Here is a 26971-nt window from a genome sequence, read left to right on the forward strand (position 1 = left end):
CAAGATGCTGACAAGACAAGGGACACACAAGGACAGAACAGGACACACAATGGCAAGGCAGACCATTACTTCATAGTGACTCCATGTGGCTTGTCCTTAAGTCCCTGTTTATGCAGATGTTGTTTGTCAGGGTCCACGTGGAAGGAAAGGTCAACAAGTTTAAACCACCCCTCGTCTCTTTCCAAAACATTCTTCCATTGTTACAGACACTGTGGGGGTTGGACCCATAGAGGTGTTCCATTTAACCCCATGGTTGGACCCTATAAAAGGACCAGTGTCCATCCATCCTGTCACAGTTCCTGGAACCGCTTGGAGTCGTGATCATCCTCTCTGAGTTGTGTAAGTTTGAGTGTTAACCTCAGTCTCCCTCCAAAAGAAGATGCAGGACTTCGCCTTCGCTGCCCTCTCCATCTGGCTGTGTCTGGGTGCCACCGCCCTGGCAGAGTCCCATGGCCCACAACACTGCAGTAAGGATTATCTGCTTTATATCTACTTGTAGTAGTTAATGTTTGCTGTGCACTATGTGGAAAACTGCTGTTACTTGTATGACTGTTTCTGTAATATTGTCAGGGTTCATAGATTTGACAGTCTCTAACTTAAATTATACCTATATGTCTACACATCTCTGAGTTTTAAAATCTGCCTAAATGCCGTTTTTGTCTTTTAGCATCACCTAATATGACTGGGGTCCTGACTGTGGTGAGTTGCCCATTAATCCATTAACCATTATCAATGTCCAGTTTCATGTAAGGACACCGTGTGGTTATATTTCCATTATTTCAAAACCAAACCAGACTCTCAGCTCAGGCAATCCTTTTTTAGTCCACTGATGTTTTTGCAGGTACAGAATTGGGTCATACTCATCTCTCTATCTCTCTCTTTATATCTTCCTCTCGCTCTTCATCTCTTGATAAAACAGATGGCCCTTACAGGAGGTGAAATCAAGGCAACTGGACATTACAGCTACGACTCTACGAACAAGAAGCTACGTTTCACTGAAAGTGAGATGCACCTCAACAAGACTGAGCATCTGGAGGACTACCTGATGCTGTTTGAAGAGGTAACACTGAGAACTAACAGAAATACACACTTATAAGACGTTTCAGTTGAGTCCAACCCAATTGTAATGCAGAATAGCTGCTTTATAACATCAAAGTATACATGTATACCACACTTGTTTCTATGGTTATGACACAGCATCGTCATAACCGAGTCTTCCTCCATCTCTACCGTTTCTCTCAGGGGGTCTTCTATGACATTGACATGAAGAACCAGTCCTGTAAGAAGATGTCTCTGCACTCTCATGCTCACGCTCTGGAACTCCCCGCTGGTGCAGCCCATCAGGTTGAGCTGTTTTTGGGGAGTGACACTGTTCAGGAGGAGAACATCAAAGTGAATATATGGATGGGATCTGTGGCAGAGACTAAGGGTAATTATGATACGCATTAGGAGTCAGACTGTCAATGTGATTTTCATTAATTAAGTAATACATGATGGTTTATATACTGTATATTGGTTTACATAGCAAGGCTATTGAGGTGTATCAAAACATTCACATACAGTGTATGTCAGTCTTAATGTCTGTTGGTCTATCTATCTGATCTCCAGGCCAGTATTCTGCGTTAACTACTGTGGGAGAATGTCTACCACTCAGTACTTTCTACTCAACTGACTCCATCACACTCCTCTTCAGGTGTGTGACACATTTAACTTGCATAAAGCAGTGGTAAGGTCACTGACATGTATGTAAAGTATGCTGCTACCATATTGCCCTATTACAGTACTAGATTTATTTGACGATTGTAGATTTTGTTCTGCACTGTATATCTGATTGTGCTTACGTTGTAGGTTCTTGCATGCGCCAAATCATCATGTGATTTCTCTTTTTCTTACAGCAATTCTGAAGTGGTCACTGAGGTGAAGGCCCCTGAAATGTTCACTCTGCCGTCTTTCTGTGAGGCTGTGGAGCTGGAGGAGACTCCAAAGGGCCAGAAGAATGACTTCTTCAATATTTTCAACACTGTCTGATACAGTGGCACCAGGACCTCCAGCCCCAACCAACCAAGAGCCTGGCAAGCTAATCCACCTAGATGTTTCTCTCACTCTAATGACTACATTTGACTGTTTTATTATTACCATCTTTCCTCTTCTGTTAGATAAGATCTGTATTATAATTTACTTTCTTTGTTGATTCCCCTTTGAAGACATTGCATAAAAGACAGATCAGATGTAAAAAGGAAAGTTAATTTCAAGTTGTCATGTTAATGTAATCTCTACGTTTGAACAGGATAGATGGGCATATAATGTTTGTACCTTACACTATTAATCTGTCACTTTAAGTTGCAAATGCATAAGAGGTCTGCATAGGCAAATAAGAATAAAAACTCCAAATCTTTTCCAGTCTCCAAATGTATTTTTTTTTATTACCCAAGTCATCTTCAACATCTACATCAAACATACATAAGAATATCTCTTAATCTCTATCTGAAACTAATTGCAGCACCATAGCGTCTAGCCCCTGTAGCCCACATTGGCTAAACTCTAGTCTCATTAATTAGTCATGCCTTTGATCCAGAACAATAGTCTCACTGTCTTTGTCTGTCAGTATTTCTGGGGTTAGGTTTACATAAAATGTATGTCACAGACATGGTCACTTGTGGCCTTTTGTAAATGGGGTTTGAAATAACTTTTAAACTATTTCTGGTTAACAGAGAGGGATGTGATACCTGAAAGGCAATGAAGTCATTAAACCCAAAACAAGCAGGGAGACAGAGCGTGAACCCTAGCTGGGGTGAGTTGCTGAGCATGAGGCCAACTGCTGTCCTTGGTGCTGCAGCTGCCAGGGCTGGGACAGTGTGACTGACTGGGACCCTCCTCCTGGGCCTCCTGGCCCATTTCAGCACCACCACATGGGGCCCACTGCATGGCAGCAGTTGCAGCAGTGGGGGACTAGTCCATGTATGAAATGAAACTGTCATAGCAACGCTATGAATCAGACCTACCTAATTTATTCCTGGAGGAGAGAACATTCTTTTTTTTCTGTATCACTCAGTGCGTGGACTTGATTGCAAATATGGCCGTGGACCTAGGCAAGTCTGGCACTGCTTTTCCATTGACAGTAAAATAATAATAGGATGTGAGCGTTGAGGTGGGTCACGTGTCGATCACCCCTTTGCCGCTAGCCCATCCGTGCAAGTCTAGACCATGAGTAACAGGCATCATTGAATGCACTTCAGATAAGGAACATGCTTGTTGTTAATTAACTACAGTAAACCTTAGTTCCTCGCAGTCTTCATAGCAAATAGGCCTAATGTGCGTAAAACCTTGGGACATCGGCTTGCTTTTCGGATGAACAATACTTTCTTATTTTACCCCTTTTTCTCCCCAATTTCGTGGTATCCAATTGTGCATAAAAAGGGAATTACGTTACATTTCCGCACACCTCGGATCTGAATTCCCCCGTGGTGAATTGGCACCAATTGAATTAGGCTATATATCATATTAGTCAACATAAAGATGAAGGAAAATTAATCTCTGCTGAACAAAAACATCTGAAAATTCTGGAGCCTTATTTTGACGGTAAAATATAACAATAGCCTAATTGTCAACCCAAAATTATTGACAATCACTGGATTAGGTTGCATATCAAAATATCTTGAATCATGCATTCCTGTTTGGACATGTTAGATGTAACAACTTGTTTATTGAATACCATCTCGATAGTCTTTTACACTTCTTATTTAAGCATTGTGGATTACTTGATAAGGTGATTACTCATTTATCTATTGCGTGACGCCGCTATGTTTGTTATTGTTGTTGTTGGTGTCACGGATCCCTCCGGAACTTTCATCACGCACACCTGTCCCCTATTCCCACTGATTTGTATTTGTATACATGTGCCCTTTGGTTTCCATTAGGGGGTCGATTATTGTTACAATGTCCGTTGGTGAGTACCTATGCTGTGTGTTTTGTGCCCTTGTGGATTGCGCAGATGATTACAGATCTCGTCCCGTGTGTTAATCATTGTGCGCGTGTGATATTTATTCAAGGTACTCCTCGCTCTTTTGTTCGGGTTTCAACCCTGTGTTTTTGTTACGTGTTTGTTTGGTCTTTGTCCCCGTGCCTTTACACGGCACGCTGTAATTTGGGCAAAAAAAAAACTAAACATACCAGCGTGACAGTTGGGCTGGTGCCACCAACTGAAAAAGTTGGTGTCACCAGTGAAAAACATTAGTCTGGATCGCTGCATGTATTGAATTTTGTTCCCCTATCATCCACCATACTATATCTGCTATGTAAAGACTCCTCTGTATCCTTAGTGCACCGCATGGGCCCAGGCAGCAGCCTGTTGTATATACAAGTTATTATTATTGGATCCCAGATAAAGGCTCCAGCCATAGGGTCATGATGAAGACGTGTGTTAAGAGACTAAAGATGATTCAAATGAAACCCCAGACTAACATGTTTCTCTATGAAGACAACAGAACAAAACCTTTTGTATTGCATAAACACTGGGGGCTGGCTACTGCCGAGAGACAACCAAGCACACACTACCAGACTTATTTTCTGATGAGTGGTGACATCATTCATTCAGGAGATATTTTCAGAGCAGATTCTGTTAGTTGACATGCATTTGTCTGTTATGGTTCATTTTCATGGTTTCATAATAAATAAAAGCATTTTATCAGATGACTGATCATTGTTTTACTTGGAGACTAAATATTGTAATATGTCTGAGGATGCAGAGAGACTGATCAATCTTTACTTAATTAAATCACATTTATATTTGACATTTATTAGAACAGAATACATCTTCAACATAAAACATGGAAAATTATCATTTTACTGTATTTGATGTATAACAAAAACAATTTCTCCTTTAAATCAATGTTTTCTTAAAAATAATTACTGAACCACTTGAATGATCATAATATACTTGCAGCTAAGCACAAGCTCACAACATGAAATATACATTTAGCAATTCGAATCAAATAGCTTTTAGCATTTTTTTTGTGTGCATTTCTAAAAGAACTGGATGCAATAATCAACTGTTTGTTTTCTATCAATGCCCAATGGAAACATATGCAGGCTATGTCTTGAATCAATTAATATACATTTCTATTTTGCACAGAAGCTTTGATGCCATGTCCAGTACCTCGGTTTCATTCTCACACTTGAACATTTTGTTGGGAATGTTTGGTAAGGGGTGGTAGTTTGGGTATTGAGTGGTCTTGGCGTCGACTCCCAGCTGTTTCAGTTTGCTCACAATGCTGGGTAGAGTGTGTAACTTGGGGCTGTAGTCAGATACCCGCTCAGCCAGAATGGAGATGGAAATGTTGCTGGAATATTGTCCATGTCTTCTGTACTCGGCTGCTATGAGAGCCTTCTCCACGGCCTGATGTACCTTGAACAGAGTCCACTCTGTGGCCCTGCCTCCTGTGTCGTTGTGAGCAGCAGCTAGATCACACTGGGCCTGACTGAGCCAGCGCTGAGCCTCTGCTCGATTGGGTTGTGGTACATTTCCATGATATGTATAGAAGCTGTATCTGGTATTGTGGCCCCTTGCTCTGGAGAACCTCTCTCTCCCACACCGGTGGCGATGAGCCTCCTGGTTCCACCGTTCGTAGAAGTTTCGGAAATTTGTGCTCCATTGCGGGGATGATTGGTTTCCCGTCCTGCTGTTCTCAAGATCCTCTATTCTGTTTTGCAGATACTTGAATGCCTCTGTGGCAAGTTGCAGACAGTCTGGATTTTTGTCTGGGTGCCACCTCAACCAGAGGCGATTGATGGCCTTGTGTTTCTCCTCTGCAGACAGAGTCCAGATCTCTGCCAGACAATCCTCAATGTCCTTTTTGGCTTCTTCCAAAGACTGTGGCAAGACCATTGTTGTTGATGACCGTGGAACAGATTCTGTCAGTTGTACCAGTTCCATGCAAGTTGCTCCAGTGGAAGAAGGCTTCTTTTCCTGTTTAAATTGGTACAGATCAAGGGCACTGACTAAGATTACTTTATCTTTCCCAATTTGTATTTTGTATCTGTGTGCACTCTGTCCTGATTGGCCTGTTGGTACACACAGCTGTTCCACTATAACTGCATAACACCAATAATCCTCCTCTGCCGTCTTCTTATAGCCAACGTATTCCCCAGCTTCATAGTTGTTGAGGTAGCTCATGTCCAGGGTGTCGTGCCACTCTTCAGGAATAGGACTTCCTGGTTCTGGCGGTCCTTTCAGGGATTCTTCGGTATTGGTGCTACCAGTATCGGCACTGTTATGGATACCGTTCTGCTCCAGAGCCATCTTGACATCCTCCATGCTATCACACGAGAGAAGGTGTCCCAGAACTAGCAGGAGGTTTGAGCCGAGAATGTTATTGAGAAGGACATTAATCTCATAAGTCAGTCTCATGATGACCTCACTCTTCACTTTGTGGGCTGTGTCGTTGTTGTGTTTCAGGTAGAAGGTGCAACCTTGCTGGCTCTTTTTGACATACAGCTGTGTGGCAGCAGTGGTGCCACTCAGTAACTCCTGGCCAAGCCAAAGCACCGTTTCAAGGCTCTTGCAGCAGGTGATCTCAATGCTGCCAAAGGCTGTCTCACACATGGTGGCAGCGTCGCCTTGTGATACCTGGCCCTCTTTCTGCTGTCTAATGAGACAAACCAGACCATGCCTGAAAGGAGTAGAGGACAGATGTGCCTGAAACCATCCGCTGAACTCGCAGCACTCCCCATACTCACACAGTTGCATGTTGGATTCCACCATGTTCTCTACTACAGTTTGGGAGAGCATTTTGGGTCGTATCTCCAGGGGCAACAATTGCAGCATTTTATGATGCCCATACCTGTCGAACCCTAAATGGCAGTTGCTCAGTTTCTCCAGGAGTTTCAAGTCTTTAAGAGCACCCTCCAATCTGCTACCCTGGAAGACTGTGTCGTTGAAATACAGAGAGTCTGAAGGGTACAGTCTGCCATCTGTTGATGGTAGATACAAAGCCTTGGGAAGTTCTGAGGTCAAATGATTTTCTTCCAATTTCCTAATCAGACAAAAAAGCTGCTCTACAGCACACTTGACAGTTTCCTCCTGATTTGGTTGAAGGGTTTGCTTGTCGGTGGAATCTGCATGGATTTCTTGTAGCACGTTGCAGTACTGCTCTGCAGTAGGCTCGTGTTTGACGCCAATTTTCTTGAAGAATTCTGCATACCTAACATCCTTTGGAGGAATGCAATACAAATATGGCCTAAACTTCACGTCGTGAGGCAATACCAAAGCTGTTTGCTTGGTCTTTACAAGAGTAGAATCTTCTTCCACCAGCACCACAGGGAGGTCAGACAACAGCTTGGGGTCAAACTCTATTGTTTGTAGATAGGTGTAAGATGTCCGGAACACTTCAGCTCGGGTTCCAACCAAGTCAGGAGTTTGGCATGGTGACTGACAGATGTTTCTGAGGTTCTCTATCACACGTTCCGGAGGGGGCTGTTCAACAGCGCCTGCTTCTATCATCATTGTTATATGCTTTTCAATAAACCTTAAGTGCAGTATTGGCATGGTTGTCCAAATCAGGGACTTGTGGAGATCTTTTCCAAGCAAACAACCTCTGATTGAAACTACAGTCCTCTCTCCAGCAAATGACGGGTGGTAGCTGCACAATCTCTTTTGAATTTCCACAGGAAAAACAAACTTAATGTCAGAAATAATTTTGAGAAAGTTTGGTGCTAGCTTTACGTCATCCCTTTTCAAAATAGTTTCAAACAATGTAGACGACTTTAGTTTCAGCTCTTGGAGGCAGGCAGTGACTTTGGCTTCCAATTCAATTTTATGAGCAAACTCAATTATCTCCTCATCTGACACAGTGCACTTCATTTCAAGTTCTTCGAGCAGTTTCCTTGCTTGAACCTTATGAGATATGATCCCTCCATCTGGGAATATTTTCCAGAAGCTTTCTGGCACAAATCTCTCTTGCGGCAGCATGACTTCGTACAACTTCTCATTCTTATCAAAGTAGTAAGAGGCCATCTGCAGATTCCCATTGATGTTCCGAATGAATTTCACATGTTTCATTGTAGAGATGATTTTTTCATGGTACTTGTAGTTGGGTTTTAATTGTAGCAACAACAACAGTTGGACCGAGAGAATAATTTGGTTTTCGTTTAGCTTGTGTAGGAAAGGCAGAATAAACTGTACATAGTACTCCAAATCACTTAAGATTTTAATGCTCAGGTTGTCTGACAAGCTCTCATTTTCACAGTTATATTTGAGGAAGATGTTGTTGTCATCTGCCATGTACAAATCTGGAAAGCTTTCCTTGAACTCTGTTTTGAGGATGAATACATTTTGTTGTCCATCAATCCGCTGCCGTTTACCCTGTATGGTTTCAAATAATGGCAATGACTTGAGCTTTCTCTGGTAGCCCTGTCTGTTTTTAGATGAGCACATCCCAGACTGCAGAAACTGTAGTAGTTTAATCAACTCATTACTAGACAGATGCCGAAACTCTGAATGTTTCAGCTGGTGGACTTGGTCTAACACAGCACTGCAGTCACTTGTCTTCAAGAGCTCAGGGAGTAGATGTTGATACAGCAGTTGGTCCACATGTCTGAAGAATTGAATGTTTATTTTCATGAGACCAAGTTTCAGGAGGATAGATGACATGTCTTCTTTTGATTCAATGTCAATCACACTGGACATTTTCCTCATTGTTTGGAGAACATGTTTGTTAAGTCTTGGGCACACAACTGGCAAAATAGGGCAGTCAGAGAACAATTCCTTGATGGCCCTCAGAGCCTGATTATCACCTTCACCCTTCTTAGTTGCTAATTTGACTTGACCATCAAAGAATTTCCAAAGCGCTTTCAGCCATGAGAGCATTGTCTCGTCTGGTACGTGTAACCTACTGTGTGGATCAGTTTCACAGTTTTGAAGGAGTTGCAGAAGTATAGGTTTCAAATACTTAACTGTGACTGGAATTGTCAGTTTCTCAAGAAAGTTCCCATCTTCTAGAACCTCAACATGATTGATGTTGGTTGTGTAATCAGCAAAATCCTCTTGATGTCCATGGAACAATCCGTAAAATTTTGACAGAAGCTTGGGAGACTCAGGATCAAACACTCTGAGAATCTGATCTTGAGTGAGAAGGAGTGGAAGTCCACTGACTGATCTGGCAGCTATTTGAAGTCCGCTCTCTGAACTGGAAGTGTTCTTGCTAACTACAACATCTTCGATACAGTACTCCAAGAGCTTGGAGCATCTCTCTTTGTCTTTGATCAAAGTCTGCCCAATTGGTAGAGGTAAACCCATTTCAGTTTGAGTTGGATCATTCAGTGGTTTCTTCCTCAGGTAGGTTCCCACCGTCAAAGGACTGACTCTTTCCACATCAATTCCAGCTGTTTTGAAGCAGGTCCATATTTTTGTCATCTTTGTGGATGAAGGAACCAACTGCATTCCAATATCTTCTAAAATAGAAAATAAGATCTTGTTCTCCATGCTTGTTAAATGAGGAGTGTCAGTTGGTACTGTCTTTCTCACACTTGACCAGTCAACAGTGTACTCCTTTACATTTGTCAGGTGTGTCATTGACTGGGGTTGGACTTGACAAGTTGATCTGCGTAGTACTGGAACAACACAGAGTTCTTTTTCATTGACTGACCTGTACACTTCATGAATCATTTCATGCCAATCTTGGCCAGTGTCTTTGGTAATTGTGGGGAAGAAGGACAAGTAGGAGCTGTCCAGGACTGAATTAATAAGATGTATGGAATTGGGTTTCACTTTCTTTAGGTTGCAGATGTAATTCAGAAGGCCAGCATACAGTGGGGCAATGATGTTCCGTTTCAGAGACTCATTCCAATCAGTCTTCAAACTTTTCCCATCCTCTTTCCAGAGTGCCCGTCTGGAAGAATCTACCTGAAAGTGTCCGTTTACATGGACTGGAAGTCCAGTTCTACCAGGCAAGGGCAGGGAGCAGAACACTTGCCCACTGAAGTCATCCTGTTTAGAATGAGAACTTACACATGCTGCCAAAGATGCCTGGGGAACTCTGCCAGTCTCTCCTTTCATATCAGTGTTTCCTTTAAAGGAGCCAAACTGCTCTGCAATGATCCACTGGCTTTGCCTTTCATCAGATGATGAAATCTTGACATTGTAAATGGCTTCATGTGGTGTTGTTGGTCCATCAGACAACAGGGACTGTTGTACGTGGTTTTGGAAATTAACCTTTTCTGCATGACTCTTCTCAGAAATACTTTTTTCAATCGAGAAAGTAATTATAAGCGTTCCTGTGTTTGTGCTGATTTCATGGAACTGTATTTTCCTGATGTTCTTCAAGAAGAGAATCAATCCCTCAGGGTCTTCACGGAGAGCAGAAGACAGTTCATTGATATCTCTGTCATTGACAACATTGTTTGATATCTTTGAGGTTTTTGCCATGGCACACGACCTGATAGGCAACCTAAACATGGTGCCTTTTTCAAGAGAGAATTCGTTTGGGAGAAATGTATTGTAAACATCCATGAAGGTGTTCTTCAATTCGTTCTTCAGAGTGTACTTGCGACCAGGTGATTCTCGTGATCCACCTTCAACATACTTCAGATTGGGATCAGATATGCAGAGCCATTTGTCACCGGTTAGGATCGCAGGACAGTCAGTCAGGTGGTAGACTGAGTTAAATCCAAGTCCATATTTTCCAGTTTTCCCTGGAATGTTGTGCTTTCCACCTTCTCCCAGCTGTTGAATGCCTCTCAGATCAGCTTCAGAAAATACCTGGTTGTTGTACACACACAGTGCAGGGCCCTGCAGTGGATGCCATCTCTCTCCAAATGTTCTTTCCGTGCTGTGATTTCTTTTGTCCAAAACAAAGTGAATTTCTGTGGCTTCTGCATCATCAGCATTTTGGATGAGCTCCTTCAGGATGTCCTTCTTTGAGGGATAAGCTGCAATTATGTTTTTAATGCGGACGGTCAGTTCCTCATGTTGTCCGAACTCTTCGGCAAATGGTGAGAAGTTCTCTACTGAATGCTTTTGCAGTGTGTGGTGTCTTGTTGTGTTCACCCCAAAATAAAGTGCAATGGCACGAGATATCTTTTTATGGCATAAAGTGACATCTTCTGACACTTCCATCCAGGGGCTGTCATTAAAATAGAGCTGGTTAGATGGCTTCAAAACACCACTTTCATCAGGTATGAGACAGTCATCTTGGTTTTCATCAGGTATGAGACCATCATTTTGGTTTTCATCTTTGGCCTTATATAATCCCCTTAGGATTATTGTCAGGCAAATTTCTAGATCATTATTGGAAAGTGGGCTGATACCATAGGCTTGGCTAAGTTTCTGCAGTACACCATGAAACTGTTCTGGTGTGAATTGCTTTTGGATGCCTACACATTTCCAGAGCTCTTTGAAACTGGACAAGGAAGGTGGAAGGACATGAAGATACGGTTTAGCCTCAAAATTCTCAGTTTTTGCCACTGATTTCACATCCACAAATCTGTCTTCAACCAGGATGAAGGGGAATGAGTGTGCCCTCTCAAAAATGGCTGTGGATTCCTTCTCATCTTGCAGCCATTCATTCAGAAATCTGTAGCATTCAAGGGCAATGTTGAAAAGCATCTGTTTGTCAAATGTTTGTGTGTGCTTGGATGCTTCCTGCAGCTGCTGAAGAACTGTCTCAAGTGAAGGGCTTTCACAAAGTCCCAGTATGCGTAGCACTGCATCATCACTGTGTATTTTCAAATTTGAAGAGTCTACCACAGACTGTGTCATGTCAACTAGAAGGCGACATCGGTCACTGTAAATGTCAGTAGGCTTTTGAAGCCTGACTGCTCCATCTTTACCTTCCCATGTATTCACTGGAGCACATGCTGGAATGAACTCTGTGTTTCTCAGAGTCTCCCAGTGAGGCGAGGCTTTATCCTGTAAGGAGTCCCTCATCAGCTCCAGGATGCACTGAAGATGCTTGTATGCTTTCCCTTTTTCTTTTTGCCAAATGCTGGCAATGGTCTCTGCTCTCTCTGTGATGTCCTCCAAAGGGAGATGGTTACTCAGCATCCCCAGTTCTGACAGACGTTGAATCCTTTTAGAGGAACAGAAGTCATTTTTGGTCCCCCCAAGGAACCGTCCTTCCTCTTGCTCAAACAAGCATGCTACTTTTCCAGGGGGATTCACAAGTTTTTTGATGAACTGGAGTTGTCCACTTTTCTTTGTAGGAATGCATGGGTAGCTCCTCAGTAGATTGTCAATGGCATCGTCATTCAGGTCAATAGCATGCAGCACAAGAGCGTTCCTACTCTTCTGGTCCATAGTGCTCAGGTTGTTGAATACCACGTTTTGGTAAAATGTTTTCCAATCAAATGTTCTCTGATTTAGAATCGTATCAAAGCCAGTCTGTATGAAGCTCTGTCTCACCCACAATGGCAGTGGGACAACATGATAAGATGCGTTTGGATACCTTTGACAAACCTTCATTGCAAGCTCTCCTACAGCTTTGTCCTCTTGAATTGTTGGGTGCAGAAATCTGGCATTGCACATTGAGCACCAGTTGTCCCCGTCACTGAAGAGCTCCAGAGCTTTGCCAGAGAAGTGCTGAGTGATGGCGAAGTAAAATTCATCAACCAGGGGTTTGAAGGTCTTGCTCACATTCTTTTCATTGGGCCAAAAGGTGTAGTACGGGTAACGTTGAAGGTCTCCATTGTTTGACATATTCTTCAACACTAGTAGTGTAGTGACATATGCAGTTGTAACAGCATCCTGCAGGAGAGCTTTATTCCAGTCATATTTCACTCCACTCTCCCACAGACCTCTCCGATTAGAGGTCACAGCAAAGGATCCATTCAGGTTCACCGGGAGCCCTGTGGCAACAGAGAGGGGGAGGAAGCTGAAAGCCTGGCCAACTTGTTTGGTGTCTCCTGGGACCCATTTCCCAGTCTGTGGTTCTTTGTTTAATGGTACAGCAACACCTCCTATTGGCAAGGAGAACACTGTATGCTTGTTGTCTGTCTGGACCATTTGTAAAGAATTTTGTGTCCCAAAGCAATTGTACAGAAGCCAAAACTGGACATCAGATCCATCACAATGTTGTTGAGTTAGTTCTGCTATGTTGGCGCTATGGCAGTCAATGACCTCTTGGCATTTCGCATATTGCTTCATCAGAGATTTCAGAGCATCATTCTGCATCGTTCCTGGAGGAGTGTCCTCTGGAATCTTGAATGTGTTCACAACTTTTCTGGTGGCAGTGAAAAGCGTCTCAATTTGGTCGTCCTGAGGAGGAGTGGAAGCGTCGCTCGGGAGGTTTTGAAGAGATACCATCTTGATGTTCTTCAGAAAGAGGAGATGAGTTTGTGAGTTGATCAGTTTCTGTTGAAATTTCACTATGCCATCGCTGTCATACACATTTCCGCTGATTTCTGACTTGACAGCCTCCTCTCGTGTCCGGAAAGGTAGTTTAATGAGCGTGCCCTGGTAGAATTTCTGAGTGCTCTTTTTTGAAAGATTGCAATCAAAAATGCGCTCATATGGTCTGAATTGTCCAGGAAACCTGTGCAGAAGCTGCTCCCGAGATAAGTCCAGTTTGATTCCAGTATTTGCTTTGTTTTGTATGTGCTTTTGCAGGTGTGTAACATTTGGGTCAAGTATCAGAAGCCCCTTGCCACTGAGGATTGAAGGAATATCAGTCACATGGTACACAGCATTAAATCCAAGTCCAAACTTCCCTATTTTTTCAACCTTGTTTTCCTTTGAGGCAGATCCGAGTTTGACAATGTTTTTCCAGTCATCCTCAGTGAAGAGCTCGTCGTTGAAGGCCCAGAGACATGGTCCCTGACAGAGGGACATGCCTTGGTCTATGAGGCTGTCCGCTGGGTCTTTGTGGTCTCTGAAATCCACCATGAACTTACAGGTGTTTGCTCCAGCATCTTCTGCATTCTGAATGAGCTCTTTGAATATGTCATTCTCTTCATCATACTCCTTCAGGATGTTCTTGATCCTCAGAGTTATGGGTTCTGACTGCCCACACTGCTCTATTCCAACTAACTCTGGACGTAGGATCCGGGTGCTGAGGAACGGGATGTTTAGCCACTCTGCCGTTGCCGGTGAAATCTCCTCGTGGATGACATGCATCTCCTCCTGGTCGTGCTGTATATCCTCCAGACTGATTCTGCTTATGTCACAAAACACTGTCTTGGACAATGGTTGCAGAGTAAATCTCTGACTCCCTGCCATGACCGGCACAGGGATATTGACCTTGACGGTCTTCTTCTCTCTCCACATCCAGTTCAGAATGGCTATTGACACTTTCAGCTCTGAGGGTTCGCCAAATGGTTGGGACCTTTCTTCAATGGTCTGTTTGATGCCATAAAGGATGCCCTCTATTTCTGTTTTTGACAGTGATGTCTTCACTTTAAACTCTGTCAGCAAGGTGTTGTATGGAAGAAATTCATCGGTCACCCTCTCAATGTACGAGCTCAGATCCAAATCAGGGGGGTAGGCCAAGACTACATCATGAGGAAAAACAAAATGGTTGTGGATCCACAGCCAAGGTAAGCGTCTCTTTTTCAACACTTCCCTGACCGCAGGAATGTGATCTTGCATATATTTGTAAATGCTGTGCAGCTTGGTTTTAAACTCCACATCTTTATCTGGATCTGTCATTGACTGGGCCACAGCTGCCAGTGATGACACATTCTCCATAACCTTCTCAGCAGGAGGGAGGTGTAACAGACCCAGTTTGCTGCTTACTTTCTGACTGAATTCTCCAGTAAGAGGCATGACATGCCCTACAATGCTCTTGTACTCCGAATGTCTTATCTCCTCTGGCTTGTAGAAACTTTTCCGCTTGTTCTTTTCTTTCGTGATGCAAGGATTCTCACAAGGGACCCACTGCAGCTGTGAGAGGTGCTGCAGCTGCTGATGAGAGAACTGGGAAAGCAAGTCATTGTCATTCAATAGTCTTTGAAGTGCTTCTGCCTTTTTGAAAGCCCTTTGTGAGTGAACACGTGATTTCTCAATATGGGTGGCAATATGCAACACGTTGTCTGCTGAGACTTCCATTTCCTTTGTCTGCAATCCAATACGTGTTAAGCCGTCAAGCATCTCTGGAGTCTGGGTGAACACAGCTGGAGGGAAAAAATCTCTTTCAAAAAGGACTTGGAAGGTTTTATTGTTTGGATCAAAAATGCTGGAAGTCTTCTTCAATTTTCCATCTACTTCGATGAAGCTCAAATCCTTACATTTTCTGTACAATGTCCCATTCTGTAAGAAGAGGATACTGCCATGCTGTAAAATCCAGGTCATGATTCTCTCAGTCTCTTGTTTCTTGAAAGACTTCCTCTCAACTCCATCAACCAAATAAATGGCCACCTGGGCGGTCTCCAGGAGATCAACCTTGAGCAACAATAGGAGCTTGCGATCAGCCTTAGTTGCACACCGGACAATGGAATGCAGCATGGGGAGCTCTGTGGGGAGAGCTGGGGTAGAACTCAGAACCACTGCCTGCTTGGATAGGGCGGCAACGTATTCTCCGGCCATTGATTGGAAGAGAGGCATTTTTGAGAGCAGATCTCGCTCCTGGACTGTGAGAGGATTCAGAGTAGATAGGTAGGCTTTGAGTTCTTCTTTCTCATGGTGAGGAGCAGAACTGATTCCACTGATGACCTGACTGGCAGCTAAGTTCATGAACACCTGTAGAATGTTCTGAGGCGATGGTGGTAGTACATACGAGTCAAGATCTCGGTGCTTCAGGCATTTATCTCTGTTCACCACTGTTCCCCCAACACTATTTATCACTTTCTCGATTTTGTCTGATAAGATGGTTTGTTTGCTTTCCCGAAAAATTATGGTTGGATTCTGTTGTAGTCTTGCAAGTTTGACAGACTGGCTAGTATCGTGAAGAGGCTCGATGGGTATCAGTGGCATGCCTTCAAAACATCTCAGATATTCCCAGTGAGTGTTGAGACATTTCCAGAACTCTCTGAGCCACCTCAAGGGTGGGTGCTGGCCACTCCCTACCTTCCAGGTGACCTGACCATCTGTCTGTTCCCAGTCCTTTGGGAGACTCTTCTTGGCAAATGTAGCCACGATGTCAGCATCCACATTGAATACGTTGAATTTCTCTAAAATTACAGAGATATGGCAATAATAACCATGTAAAAAACATGCAGGTATTTGCAATTCCACATGATATCCAAAACCTTTCAGAATTTGTACAATATTGAACAATATATTATCTTACTTGTTTTAGCTAGTTGCCTCAAATGGTGGATGCTAGTGTCGCTGAGATCATCCGGCAGAAACAGGGCTTTGTAACCTGGCAGCAGCACTCTGAATGATGAGAAGACTTACTTGTAAATTGTTTATTGAAAAAAAGGCATGGATTATCCCTGTGAAAAATACTGCACTGTATATTTAGATTATTAAGAATTTACCTTGGAAATGAATCATTGTCAATAAGAGCAATGTCCTTCTCTTTATTTGTGAATGTCTTGAAAGTCCCGTCGCTGAGAGGCAGCATCTTCAGATCCCTGAGGTTGTGGTATTTCTCATCGCTCAAGATGAACTGCAGCAGAGACCGTTTGTCATCGATGGAGAGGTTGGATATGGCATCTCTGCGGAGAACACCCCTTACAAGAGCTGGAGTCACCCATTTCAGAGTGTCACGGTTTGGGAAAGCCTGCTGGACAGCTCTGGAGACATGATCTGGGAAGGTGACAAGCTTTTCTCCTCCTGCAATCAAGGTCCTGGTCACCGCAGCCATCATTTCAGATGCCTTGGGGTCATTCAATGGACACACAGACTCGGCAGGAGAAACAAACTGTCTTTCGTCTTCAGCTAGAGAGAAGACAGCAGTGTTCTGTCTAAACAGACGTTGTAGAATGTCCTCAGCAATCCCATGCCATTTGTCTCTGGTCTGACTGAGGTCTGGCCAGATCTTGTACACAGCTGAGACGGGGAGTGTGGTGGTCCTGGCTAGGTTGGTGGCATCCTGCAGCATCAGGAGGTATGTGTGAGGGAGAACCTCCTTCACCAGCAGCTCGTTCCACATTGCAGCTTCATCATACTTCTGGTCTTCCTCCTGCCACTTGATGTGTCTTCTGTTGTCAGTGAGGCCAAAGCAGGCATTCACATGGACCGGGAGTCCAGTCTTGTTGGAGTCGTTGTTAGGAAGGGGCAGGAAGCAGCTCAGTCTGCCCTCAGTCAGGACATTCTCCTGGCCACACGGAAACGCCAAGTCAACACGAGGACGGAAACTTAGCTTCTTGGCAAGTGAATCTAGCTTTGGTACATTTCCGTCTTTCATGCAACATGTTGTCACAAGCCACCTGGTCTTTGTCTCCTCCTTGTTGGAGGTAGAGGCGATGGTTTTGAAGCAGGTTGAGCCCTTGATGTTTGAATCACTCCTGGGCTTCAGAGTTGGATCAGCTGTGGGACTGGATGAGGTCACTGAGAGCCGGGTGTTGACGGATCCGTTCGTGTTAATGTGCTGCAAAGTGACTGATGACACGTTCCTCAGGAACAGAGGGATTATGTCTGCATCTGCAATGAAGCTCTCGAAAAGCTGAACTACTTTGTGGTAGTCATACAGGTTATCTGAGATCTCTGAGGCCTCCCTGCGCAGAGGAAACCTAAAGAGTGTCCCTTTAAAGTGTTGCTCCTCCTGGATGATGTCCTTCCATCTCTGGCGACTGACTAGTTCGACAACATCTCTGAATGGTTGGAACTGATCCTGCAGATTCAGGAGAGTTATCTGGTCTTCCTCGTTCTCCAGACACCACCGGAAGCCTCCATCCTCCTCAAACAGCTTGTCCTGAGCATCCAGGAAGCCCAGGTACTTGGAACTGAATATGGATGGCACATCTAGAAATGATCAGAATGAATGAAATGCTGTAAAACTTCCCGTGTATAATATAGGTTTCCACCCTACAGTGGGGCAAAAAAGTATTTAGTCGGCCACCAATTGTGCAAGTTCTCCCACTTAAAAAGACGAGAGAGGTCTGTAATTTTCATCATAGGTACACTTCAACTATGACAGACAAAATGAGAAGAAAAAAATCCAGAAAATCACATTGTAGGATTTTTAATTAATTTATTTAGAAATTATGGTGGAAAATAAGTATTTGGTCACCTACAAACAAGCAAGATTTCTGGCTCTCACAGACCTGTAACTTCTTCTTTAAGAGGCTCCTCTGTCCTCCACTCGTTACCTGTATTAATGGCACCTGTTTGAACTTGTTATCAGTATAAAAGACACCTGTCCACAACCTCAAACAGTCACAATCCAAACTCCACTATGGCCAAGACCAAAGAGCTGTCAAAGGACACCAGAAACAAAATTGTAGACCTGCACCGGGCTGAGAAGACTGAATCTGCAATAGGTAAGCAGCTTGGTTTGAAGAAATCAACTGTGGGAGCAATTATTAGGAAATGGAAGACATACAAGACCACTGATAATCTCCCTCAACCTGGGGCTCCACACAAGATCTCACCCCGTGGGGTCAAAATGATCACAAGAACAGTGAGCAAAAATCCCAGAACCACGCAGGGGGACCTAGTGAATGACCTGCAGAGAGCTGGGACCAAAGTAACAAAGCCTACCATAAGTAACACACTACACCGCCAGGGACTCAAATCCTGCAGTGCCAGACGTGTCCCCCTGCTTAAGCCAATACATGTCCAGGCCCGTCTGAAGTTTGCTAGAGAGCATTTGGATGATCCAGAAGAAGATTGGGAGAATGTCATATGGTCAGATGAAACCAAAATAGAACTTTTTGGTAAAAACTCAACTCGTTGTGTTTGGAGGACAAAGAATGCTGAGTTGCATCCGAAGAACACCATACCTACTGTGAAGCATGGGGGTGGAAACATCATGCTTTGAGGCTGTTTTTCTGCATGACAATGATCCCAAACACACCGCCCGGGCAACGAAGGAGTGGCTTCATAAGAAGCATTTCAAGGTCCTGGAGTGGGTTAGCCAGTCTCCAGATCTCAACCCCATAGAAAATCTTTGGAGGGAGTTGAAAGTCCGTGTTGCCCAGCAACAGCCCCAAAACATCACTGCTCTAGAGGAGATCTGCATGGAGGAATGGGCGAAAATACCAGCAACAGTGTGTGAAAAACTTGTGAAGACTTACAGAAAACGTTTGACCTCTGTTTATATACCCTTTGTTGGCAATGACAAAGTATTGAGATAAACTTTTGTTATTGACCAAATACTTATTTTCCACCATAATTTGCAAATAAATTCATTAAAAATCCTACAATGTGATTTTCTGGATTTTTTTCTCATTTTGTCTGTCATAGTTGAAGTGTACCTATGATGAAAATTACAGGCCTCTCATCTTTTTAAGTGGGAGAACTTGCACAATTGGTGGCTGACTAAATACTTTTTTGCCCCACTGTATGAGGTTGGAATAATACTATGAAATTGTGAAAAGGATAATTCCCTTTAAGTGTAAGGGCTGTTTGAAAAGACCACCTGAATTTTCAGCCTATTTTTCTGGGATGGAGTTTTGGCCTGCCTGGTGACATCACCAGTGGTAAATTAGTTAATAGACCAACAAGAAAGAGTTCCATAACTCTGCCAATAACAACTAGTTTTACGTTTTCACCTCCACAAATTCTTGCTTGAGAAATTGCTCTTTGCTAAGAAGCTAGTTTTGTTTATTTTTGACAATTTTAATTGAAAACAGTCACAGTGAGGTATTTAATTGTTACCCAGAAATTATATTGAGATGAAAACATCTGCATTTGACATTTAATAAAAAGCTGGCTATAAAGGAACATTTTAATTTAGCAATGGGCGGTATGGCTATATTTCCGTTATACCGGGATACAGTGGGAAGAAAAAGTATGTGAACTCTTTAGAATTACCTAGATTTCTGCATAAATTGGTATCTGATCTTCATCTAAGTCACAACAATAGACAAACACAGTCTGATTGAACTAATTGAACTAAACTAAAGTCTATCACTAGCCACTTTAACTATGCCACTTGGTTTACATACTTATCTCATATGTATATACTGTACTCGATATCATCTACTGTATCTTGCCTATGCTGCTCTGTACCATCACTCATTCATATATCCTTATGTACATATTCTTTATCCCCTTACACTGTGTATGACAGTAGTTTTTTTTGGAATTGTTAGTTAGATTACTTGCTCGTTATTACTGCATTGTCGGAACTAGAAGCACAAGCATTTCGCTACACTCGCATTAACATCTGCTAACCATGTGTATGTGACAAATAAAATTTGATTTGATTTGATTTGATTTAATAACACACAAACAATGATAATTTCATGTCATGTCTTTATTGAACACACTGTATAAACATTCACAGTGCAGGTTGGAAAAAGTATGTGAACCTTTGGATTTAATAACATGAAATGGCGCCAACAGATGGACGCCTCACTTCGAATCGAGTCTTTTACGTATTATTTCTTACATTTGTTGGATTCGGGCTAAACTTTGAACATTGAGATATTAAAGACATGATAGATCAGACGCATAGTATATAAAGGAGAGATCTGTAGAAAGACAGAGTGGCTGTGGAATGTGCTGGGTGAACGGGAGAGAGATCACAGGATTGCTATAGGGGAAGCGGATGGACACATGTGGATTAGGCAAAGGAGGGGTTGAGGTCAGGTCAGATCACCTGAAGGGAGTAATAAGGGTTTAGGATCCTGTTACCCTCTTCCTGTCGAACCATAAGATGTAAGGATCGGAGAGAAGGAGAAGTGTCCAAAGTGGGGTATATATACTTGTGATGGTGAGAACATGTTTTTGTCTGAATTACAGCTGTAACGACCCTTTGGGAAGAATTTAACTTGGTTAAGCTTCTCTAGTGTCCATGAGATATTTACTCTGAAAAATTAGAACCTAACACATTGTTACCCCAGGAAATCTTAAGTCTTATTACATACAGCCGGGAAGAACTATTGGATATAAGAGTGATGTCAACTTACCAACATTACGACCAGGAATACTACTTTCCCAAAGCGGATCCTCTGTTTGGACCACCACCCAGGACAATGGACCTAATCCCAGAAGCCAACCCAAAACAACAGCGCCACAGAAGGGGAAGATGGAGCGGCCTCCGTAGACGTGCACATTGCCACCGCTCCAGAGTATACTACTCGCCAATGTCTAGTCTCTTGACAACAAGGTAGATTAGAACAAGGGTAGAACAAGGGTTGCCTTCCAGAGAGACATCAGAGATTGTAACATTCTCTGTTTCACGGAAACATGGCTCTCTCGGGATATCTTGTCGGAATCGGTTCAGCCACGGAGCTTCTCCATGCATCGTGCCGACAGAGATGAACTCCTCTCTGGGAAGAGGAAGGGCGGCAATGTATGCTACATGATTAACGACTCATGGTTTAATTGTGATAACATACAGGAACTCAAGTCCTTCTGCTCACCGACCTAGAATTCCTTACAATCAAATGCCGGCCATATTATCTCCCAAGAGAATTCTCATCAGTTATCCTCACAGCTGTGTACATTCCCCCTCAAGCAGACACCACGACGGCCCTCAAGGAACTTCACTGGACTGTATGTAAACTGGAAACCATATATCCTGAGGCTGCATTTATTGTAGCTGGGATTTTTAACAAAACAAATTTGAGAACAAGGCTACCTAAATTCTAATCAGCATATTGATTGCACTACAAAGCATCCAGCAGCATACCACCCTGCATACCACTGCTGGCTTGCTTCTGAAGCTAAGCAGGTTTGGTCCTGGTCTGTCCCTGGATGGGAGACCAGATGCTGCTGGAAGTGGTGTTGGAGGGCCAGTAGGAGGCACTCTTTCCTCTGGTCTAAAAAATATCCCAATGCCCCAGGCTAGTGATTGGCCTGTGTAGGGTACCGTCTTTCGGATGGTACGTTAAACGGGTGTCCTGACTCTCTGCGGTCATTAAAGATCCCATGGCACTTATCGTAAGAGTAGGGGTGTTAACCCCGGTGTCCTGGCTAAATTCCAAATCTGGCCATCAAACCATCAGTCACCTAATAACCCCCAGTTTACAATTGGCTCATTCATCCCCCTCCTCTTCCCTGTAACTATTCCCCAGGTTGTTGCTGCAAATGAGAATGTGTTCTCAGTCAACTTACCTGGTAAAATAACGGATAAATAAAAACTACTTTTTTGTCAGATGTCCTCGTCTTGTCCCGTGTATATATTTTTCCTAAACTTCAATATACTCTCCTGCAACCCGCCTCACCCAATGTGGTATGGATCTGCTATTTCCTAAAGTATTTTTCATTACTTTCGAACCGGGATCCACCAACAGAAGCTAGCCAGCTAACTAGCTAGTAGTCAGCTAACCACTGCTAGCGGTCAGCTAACTAGCTACTAGTCGGCTAACCACTGCTAGCGGTCATCAGCTAACCTCTACCTTGGAAATCTCTCGCCAGTTTTCACAACGCGATTCAAACCAGAGCATACCAGACTTATTTTCTCTCCATATCCCAGGATTCCTACCGCAAGCTCTGAACCTTTTCACCTGGATCATCGCAGCTAGCTAGCTGCAATCAGAGTTGCTACTCCTGGCTAACGTATCTGTCCCGAAGCAAGCACCAATTCGCCTGGAGATAGCCCATGCTAGGTCCATCTCCTGGCTAGCTAAAGAGGTCCATCAGCCACTCCTTGGGCTACAATACTTATTTTGGACCCCTTTTACTACACGAAGCCCTGCTAATCCATCACAACTGGACTACCGACGTAACCTGCCAGAGGGTACTTTTTGCAAAACACCCCTCCATCGCGACGTCCCCTGAATGCCCATCTGCTAGCCGCAGCCCGCTAGCATATCGGACTGTTAGCTGAATAGGTCCATAGGCCAATTTCTTGGGCCACTATACCTATTTTGCCAATTGGAATGGGCACCTTTACTACACGGAACCCTACTAATCCATCACGGCTGGTTTGCCAACGGAACCGCACGAGGCGGCTCTGCACGAGGAGGCTCTGCACAAGGAGGCTACAACAGACTTCTTCCGTCACAACGTTCCTCTAAGGCCCTTCTGCTAGCTTGCTAGCCCCGGCCCGCTAGCTGTCTGAATCGCAGTGTTTCCAGCCAGCTTAACTACTCACTGGACCCCTATGATCACTCGGCTACGAATGCCTCTCCCTAATATCAATATGCCTTGTCCATTGCTGTTCTGGTTAGTGATTGTCTTATTTCACTGTAGAGTCTCTAGCCCTGCTCAATATGCCTTAGCTAAACCTTCAGTTCCACCTTCCACACATGCTGTGACATCACCTGGCTGGCTTAAATGATGTTTCTAGAGACAATATCTCTCTCATCATCACTCTATGCCTAGGTTTACCTCCACTGTATCCACATCCTACCATACCTTTGTCTGTACATTATGCCTTGAATCTATTCTATCGCGCCCAGAAACGTGCTCCTTTTACTCTCTGTTCTGAACGTACTAGACAACCAGATCTTATAGCCTTTAGCCGTAGCCTTATCCTACTCCGGTGATGTAGAGGTTAATCCAGGCCCAAAAGTGCCTAGCTCCACTCCCAATCCCCAGGCGCTCTCATTTGTTGACTTCTGTTACCTTAAAAGCCTTGGTTTCATGCATGTTAACATTTGAAGCCTCCTCCCCAAGTTTGTTTTATTCACTGCCTTAGCACACTCTGCCAACCCAGATGTCCTAGCCGTGTCTGAATTCTGGCTTAGGAAGACCACCAAAAACCCTGAAATTTCCATCACTAACTATAACATTTTCCGACAAGATAGAACTGCCAAAGGGGGCGGAGTGGCAATCTACTGCAGAGATAGCCTGCAGAGTTCTGTCATACTATCCAGGTCTGTCCCCAAACAATTCGAGCTTCTACTTCTAAAAATCCACCTTTCCAGAAACAAGTCTCACCGTTGCCTCTTGCTATAGACCACCCTCTGCCCCGAGCTGTGCCCTGGACACCAAATGTGAATTGATTGCACCCCATCTATCTTCAGAGCTTGTGCTGCTAGGTGACCTAAACTGGGACATGCTTAACACCCTCCTACAATTTAAGCTTGATGCCTCAATCTCACACAAATTATCAATGAACCTACCAGGTACAACCCCTCATAGGTATCATCATAACGAGCTTGCCCTCCAAATACACCTATGCTGTCTTCAAACAAGATCTCAGCGATCACTGCCTGCATCCGTAATGGGTCTGCGGTCAAACGACCACACCTCATCACTGTCGAACGCTCCCTAAAACACTTCAGAGAGCAGGCCTTTCGAATCGACCTGGCCCGGGTATCCTGGAAGGATATTGACCTCATCCCATCAGTAGAGGATGCCTGGTTATTCTTTAAAAGTGCCTTCATCACCATCTTAAATAAGCATGCCCCGTTTAAAAAAATTTGAACCAGAAACAGATATAGCGCTTGGTTCACTCCAGACCTGACTGCCCTTGACCAGCACAAAAACATCCTGTGGCATACTGCATTAGCATCAAACAGCCCCCGTGACATGCAACTTATCAGGGAAGTTAGGAACCAATGTAAACAAGCAGTTAGGAAAGCAAAGGCTAGCTTTTTCAAACAGTAGCACAAACTAAAAAAAGTTCTGGGACACTAATGTGGTTAATAAGAGCACCTCCTCACAGCTGCCCACTGCACTGAGGCTAGGAAACACTATCACCATGATGAATCCACGATAATTGAGAATTTCAATAAGCATTTTTCTACATCTGCTACCCCTACCCCGGTCAACTGCCCTGCACCCCCCACAGCAACTCGCCCAAGCCTCCCCATTTCTCCTTCACCCAAATCCAGATAGCTGATGTTCTGAAAGAGCTGCAAAATCTGGACCCCTACAAATCAGCAGGGCTAGACAATCTGGACTCTCTCTTTCTAAAATGATCTGCCGAAATTGCTGCAACTCCTATTACTAGCCTGTTCAACCTCTCTTTCGTATCGTCTAAGATCCCCAAAGATTGGAAAGCTGCCGCGGTCATCCCACTCTTCAAAGGGGGAGACACTCTAGACCCAAACTGATACAGACCTATATCCATCCATTCTAAGGTCTTCGAAAGCAAAGTTACCAAACAGATCACCGACCATTCTGAATCCCACCGTACCTTCTCCGCTATGCAATCTGGCTTCCGAGCTGGTCATGGGTGCACCTCAGCCATGCTCAAGGTCCTAAACGAGACAATACTGTGCAGCCGTATTCATCGACCTGGCCAAGGCTTTCGACTCTGTCAATCACCACATTCTTATCGGCAGACTCGACTGCCTCGCCTGGTTCACCAACTACTTCACAGAATTCAGTGTCAAATTGAGGGCCTGTTGTCCGGACCTCTGGCAGTCTCTATGGGGTTGCCACAGGGTTAAATTCTCGGGTCGACTCTCTTCTCTGTACACATCAATAATGTCGCTCATACTTGTTCTTGTCACTGTAGATCCATGCGCTGTGTTATGGATTTTAGCATATCAACCACACCTTGTGAAATACAGTAGCTATTGCATGCTCATTGTTTGATTCTTTATTGTGATAAAAATACTTTGGGGTTCACCTGTCATGTGGTAGACAGAGTTGAATCCGATCCCAAACCTGCCAACTTTGTTTGGGTCTTTGCGTTTGATGCTCCGGCCTGTGGTCTTGATTCCCTCCCAGTCCTCTGCTGTGAACTCTGCATTGTTGAAGGCATACAGTGCAGGACCTGGTCACAGACAGAACTACAGTCAGTTATTCATACACATTAGGACCTGCTGACAGACAAGACAACAGTCAGATATTCATATACTGTAATGTTCTGTATTTATTTTCTTAGTCAACCTTGTGTTCTGTTTCTTTGTGTTCTTGAACGTAGCCCTGTCTCTCATTTTTGTTCATTGATTTCACCTGTGTTAGTTACTCACCTGGTTTCATCAACTCCTTATTTAGTTCAATTCATTCCGTTCGTGCCTTTGTGAGGTATTGTTCGTTTTGACTCTATTAAGCCTTTTCCTAGCTCATTTGTGAGAACCAGTTAGCCTTCAGTCCTTGCTTTGATTCACCTGCCTGTTTGCCTGCCTATGACCACGATTCCTGCCTTCTGCGAAGGTGAAATAAACACCTGCCGCACTCTGCACGTGAATCTACACCTTTTTCTCCCTGAGTATTCATTACATATACATTAGGACCTGCTGACAGACATGACAACAGTCCAATATACCAATATTTTTTATTCAACCAAATCAAGTGATGGGGCACCGCTACACCAGATTGAAAAGTACTGGGGCAAGTGCCAGGTTTACGCATTACATTGTTGGGAGCATATAAAGTGTGGTACTTTTTTTCCCTAATGCCAGCTTGCCACACATTTGCTGGCGGTCCTGTGTGAGCCAGAGAGAGAATGTTTCCTGATGCTCAGAGCAAGTGACCACTAATATTTCTGCATTCCAGCATGATGATTAAAATTCTAAATCAGAGCGGTATACTACAAATGAGATTTGACGAGTTAGCGAGATAACTTTGGTCCACTCGGAGTTCAACTCTGGATAACCAGTGGCTCAACTTTTAGTCAGGTACATTTCTATGGCAACAAATCCTTCAGAACTAACCTGCTCCAAGGCAGGCTAAGGGCTAACTCCATTTATCCTGAATGAAGGACCATTGAAATTCCATTCCCTCCCTCTCGCAAGGATTGCGTCATCATCCCCTTCATTTGAGGAAGACGACTGACAAAATATTGTAATGTTTTTTTGTGTTAAAAAAAATAGTAACATTAAAATACATATCACATTACACATTTAGTAATGACAGAATGCATTTGAAACTTCAGCAGTGTATTACTTTTGTATGAATTAATACAATTATTTTATCGATAGGAGTGTGAAAAAAGGTGCTCGTGCATTGATAAGTACACCACAGCTAACAAAAAAGACAGCATTAACAATACTTAATAAAATAAAGGCACTTCTAACAGTCTATTTCACACCATAGCCTGCTGAATCTTCAAGATAACTTTTTTTTCATTTTGATTTCAGTACA

General features: G+C 43.6%; 2 protein-coding genes across 4 annotated transcripts in view; one reads left to right on the forward strand and one right to left on the reverse strand.

Annotated features, from left to right (window-relative positions):
* The first annotated feature begins 282 nt into the window (after positions 1-282).
* LOC112257730 (ependymin-2) lies at positions 283-2396 on the forward strand. Its single transcript, XM_024431522.2, has 6 exons — positions 283-467; positions 668-699; positions 920-1060; positions 1243-1429; positions 1609-1693; positions 1896-2396. The coding sequence occupies exons 1-6, from the start codon at positions 380-382 to the stop codon at positions 2026-2028; spliced, it is 666 nt and encodes a 221-aa protein (XP_024287290.1). The 5' UTR covers positions 283-379; the 3' UTR covers positions 2029-2396.
* Positions 2397-4774: 2378 nt separating this feature from the next.
* Positions 4775-26971, reverse strand: part of si:dkeyp-118h9.7 (sacsin) — a 33719-nt gene continuing 11522 nt past the window's right edge. For 2 of the 3 annotated variants that reach the window (XM_024431524.2, XM_042326749.1), the window contains 4 exons: positions 25512-25658; positions 16408-17836; positions 16215-16303; positions 4775-16095 (listed from right to left, as the gene is read on the reverse strand). In XM_024431524.2, the coding sequence (XP_024287292.1) occupies positions 5102-16095; positions 16215-16303; positions 16408-17836; positions 25512-25658 (12659 nt within the window). In that variant the 3' untranslated portion in view covers positions 4775-5101. Of the gene's footprint in view, positions 16096-16214; positions 16304-16407; positions 17837-25454; positions 25659-26971 lie in introns of those variants that run through there. The other variant, XM_024431525.2, reaches the window with a different exon arrangement.

This window comes from Oncorhynchus tshawytscha, linkage group LG09, assembly GCF_018296145.1.
Source record: "Oncorhynchus tshawytscha isolate Ot180627B linkage group LG09, Otsh_v2.0, whole genome shotgun sequence".
In the NCBI taxonomy this organism is placed as follows: domain Eukaryota; kingdom Metazoa; phylum Chordata; class Actinopteri; order Salmoniformes; family Salmonidae; genus Oncorhynchus; species Oncorhynchus tshawytscha.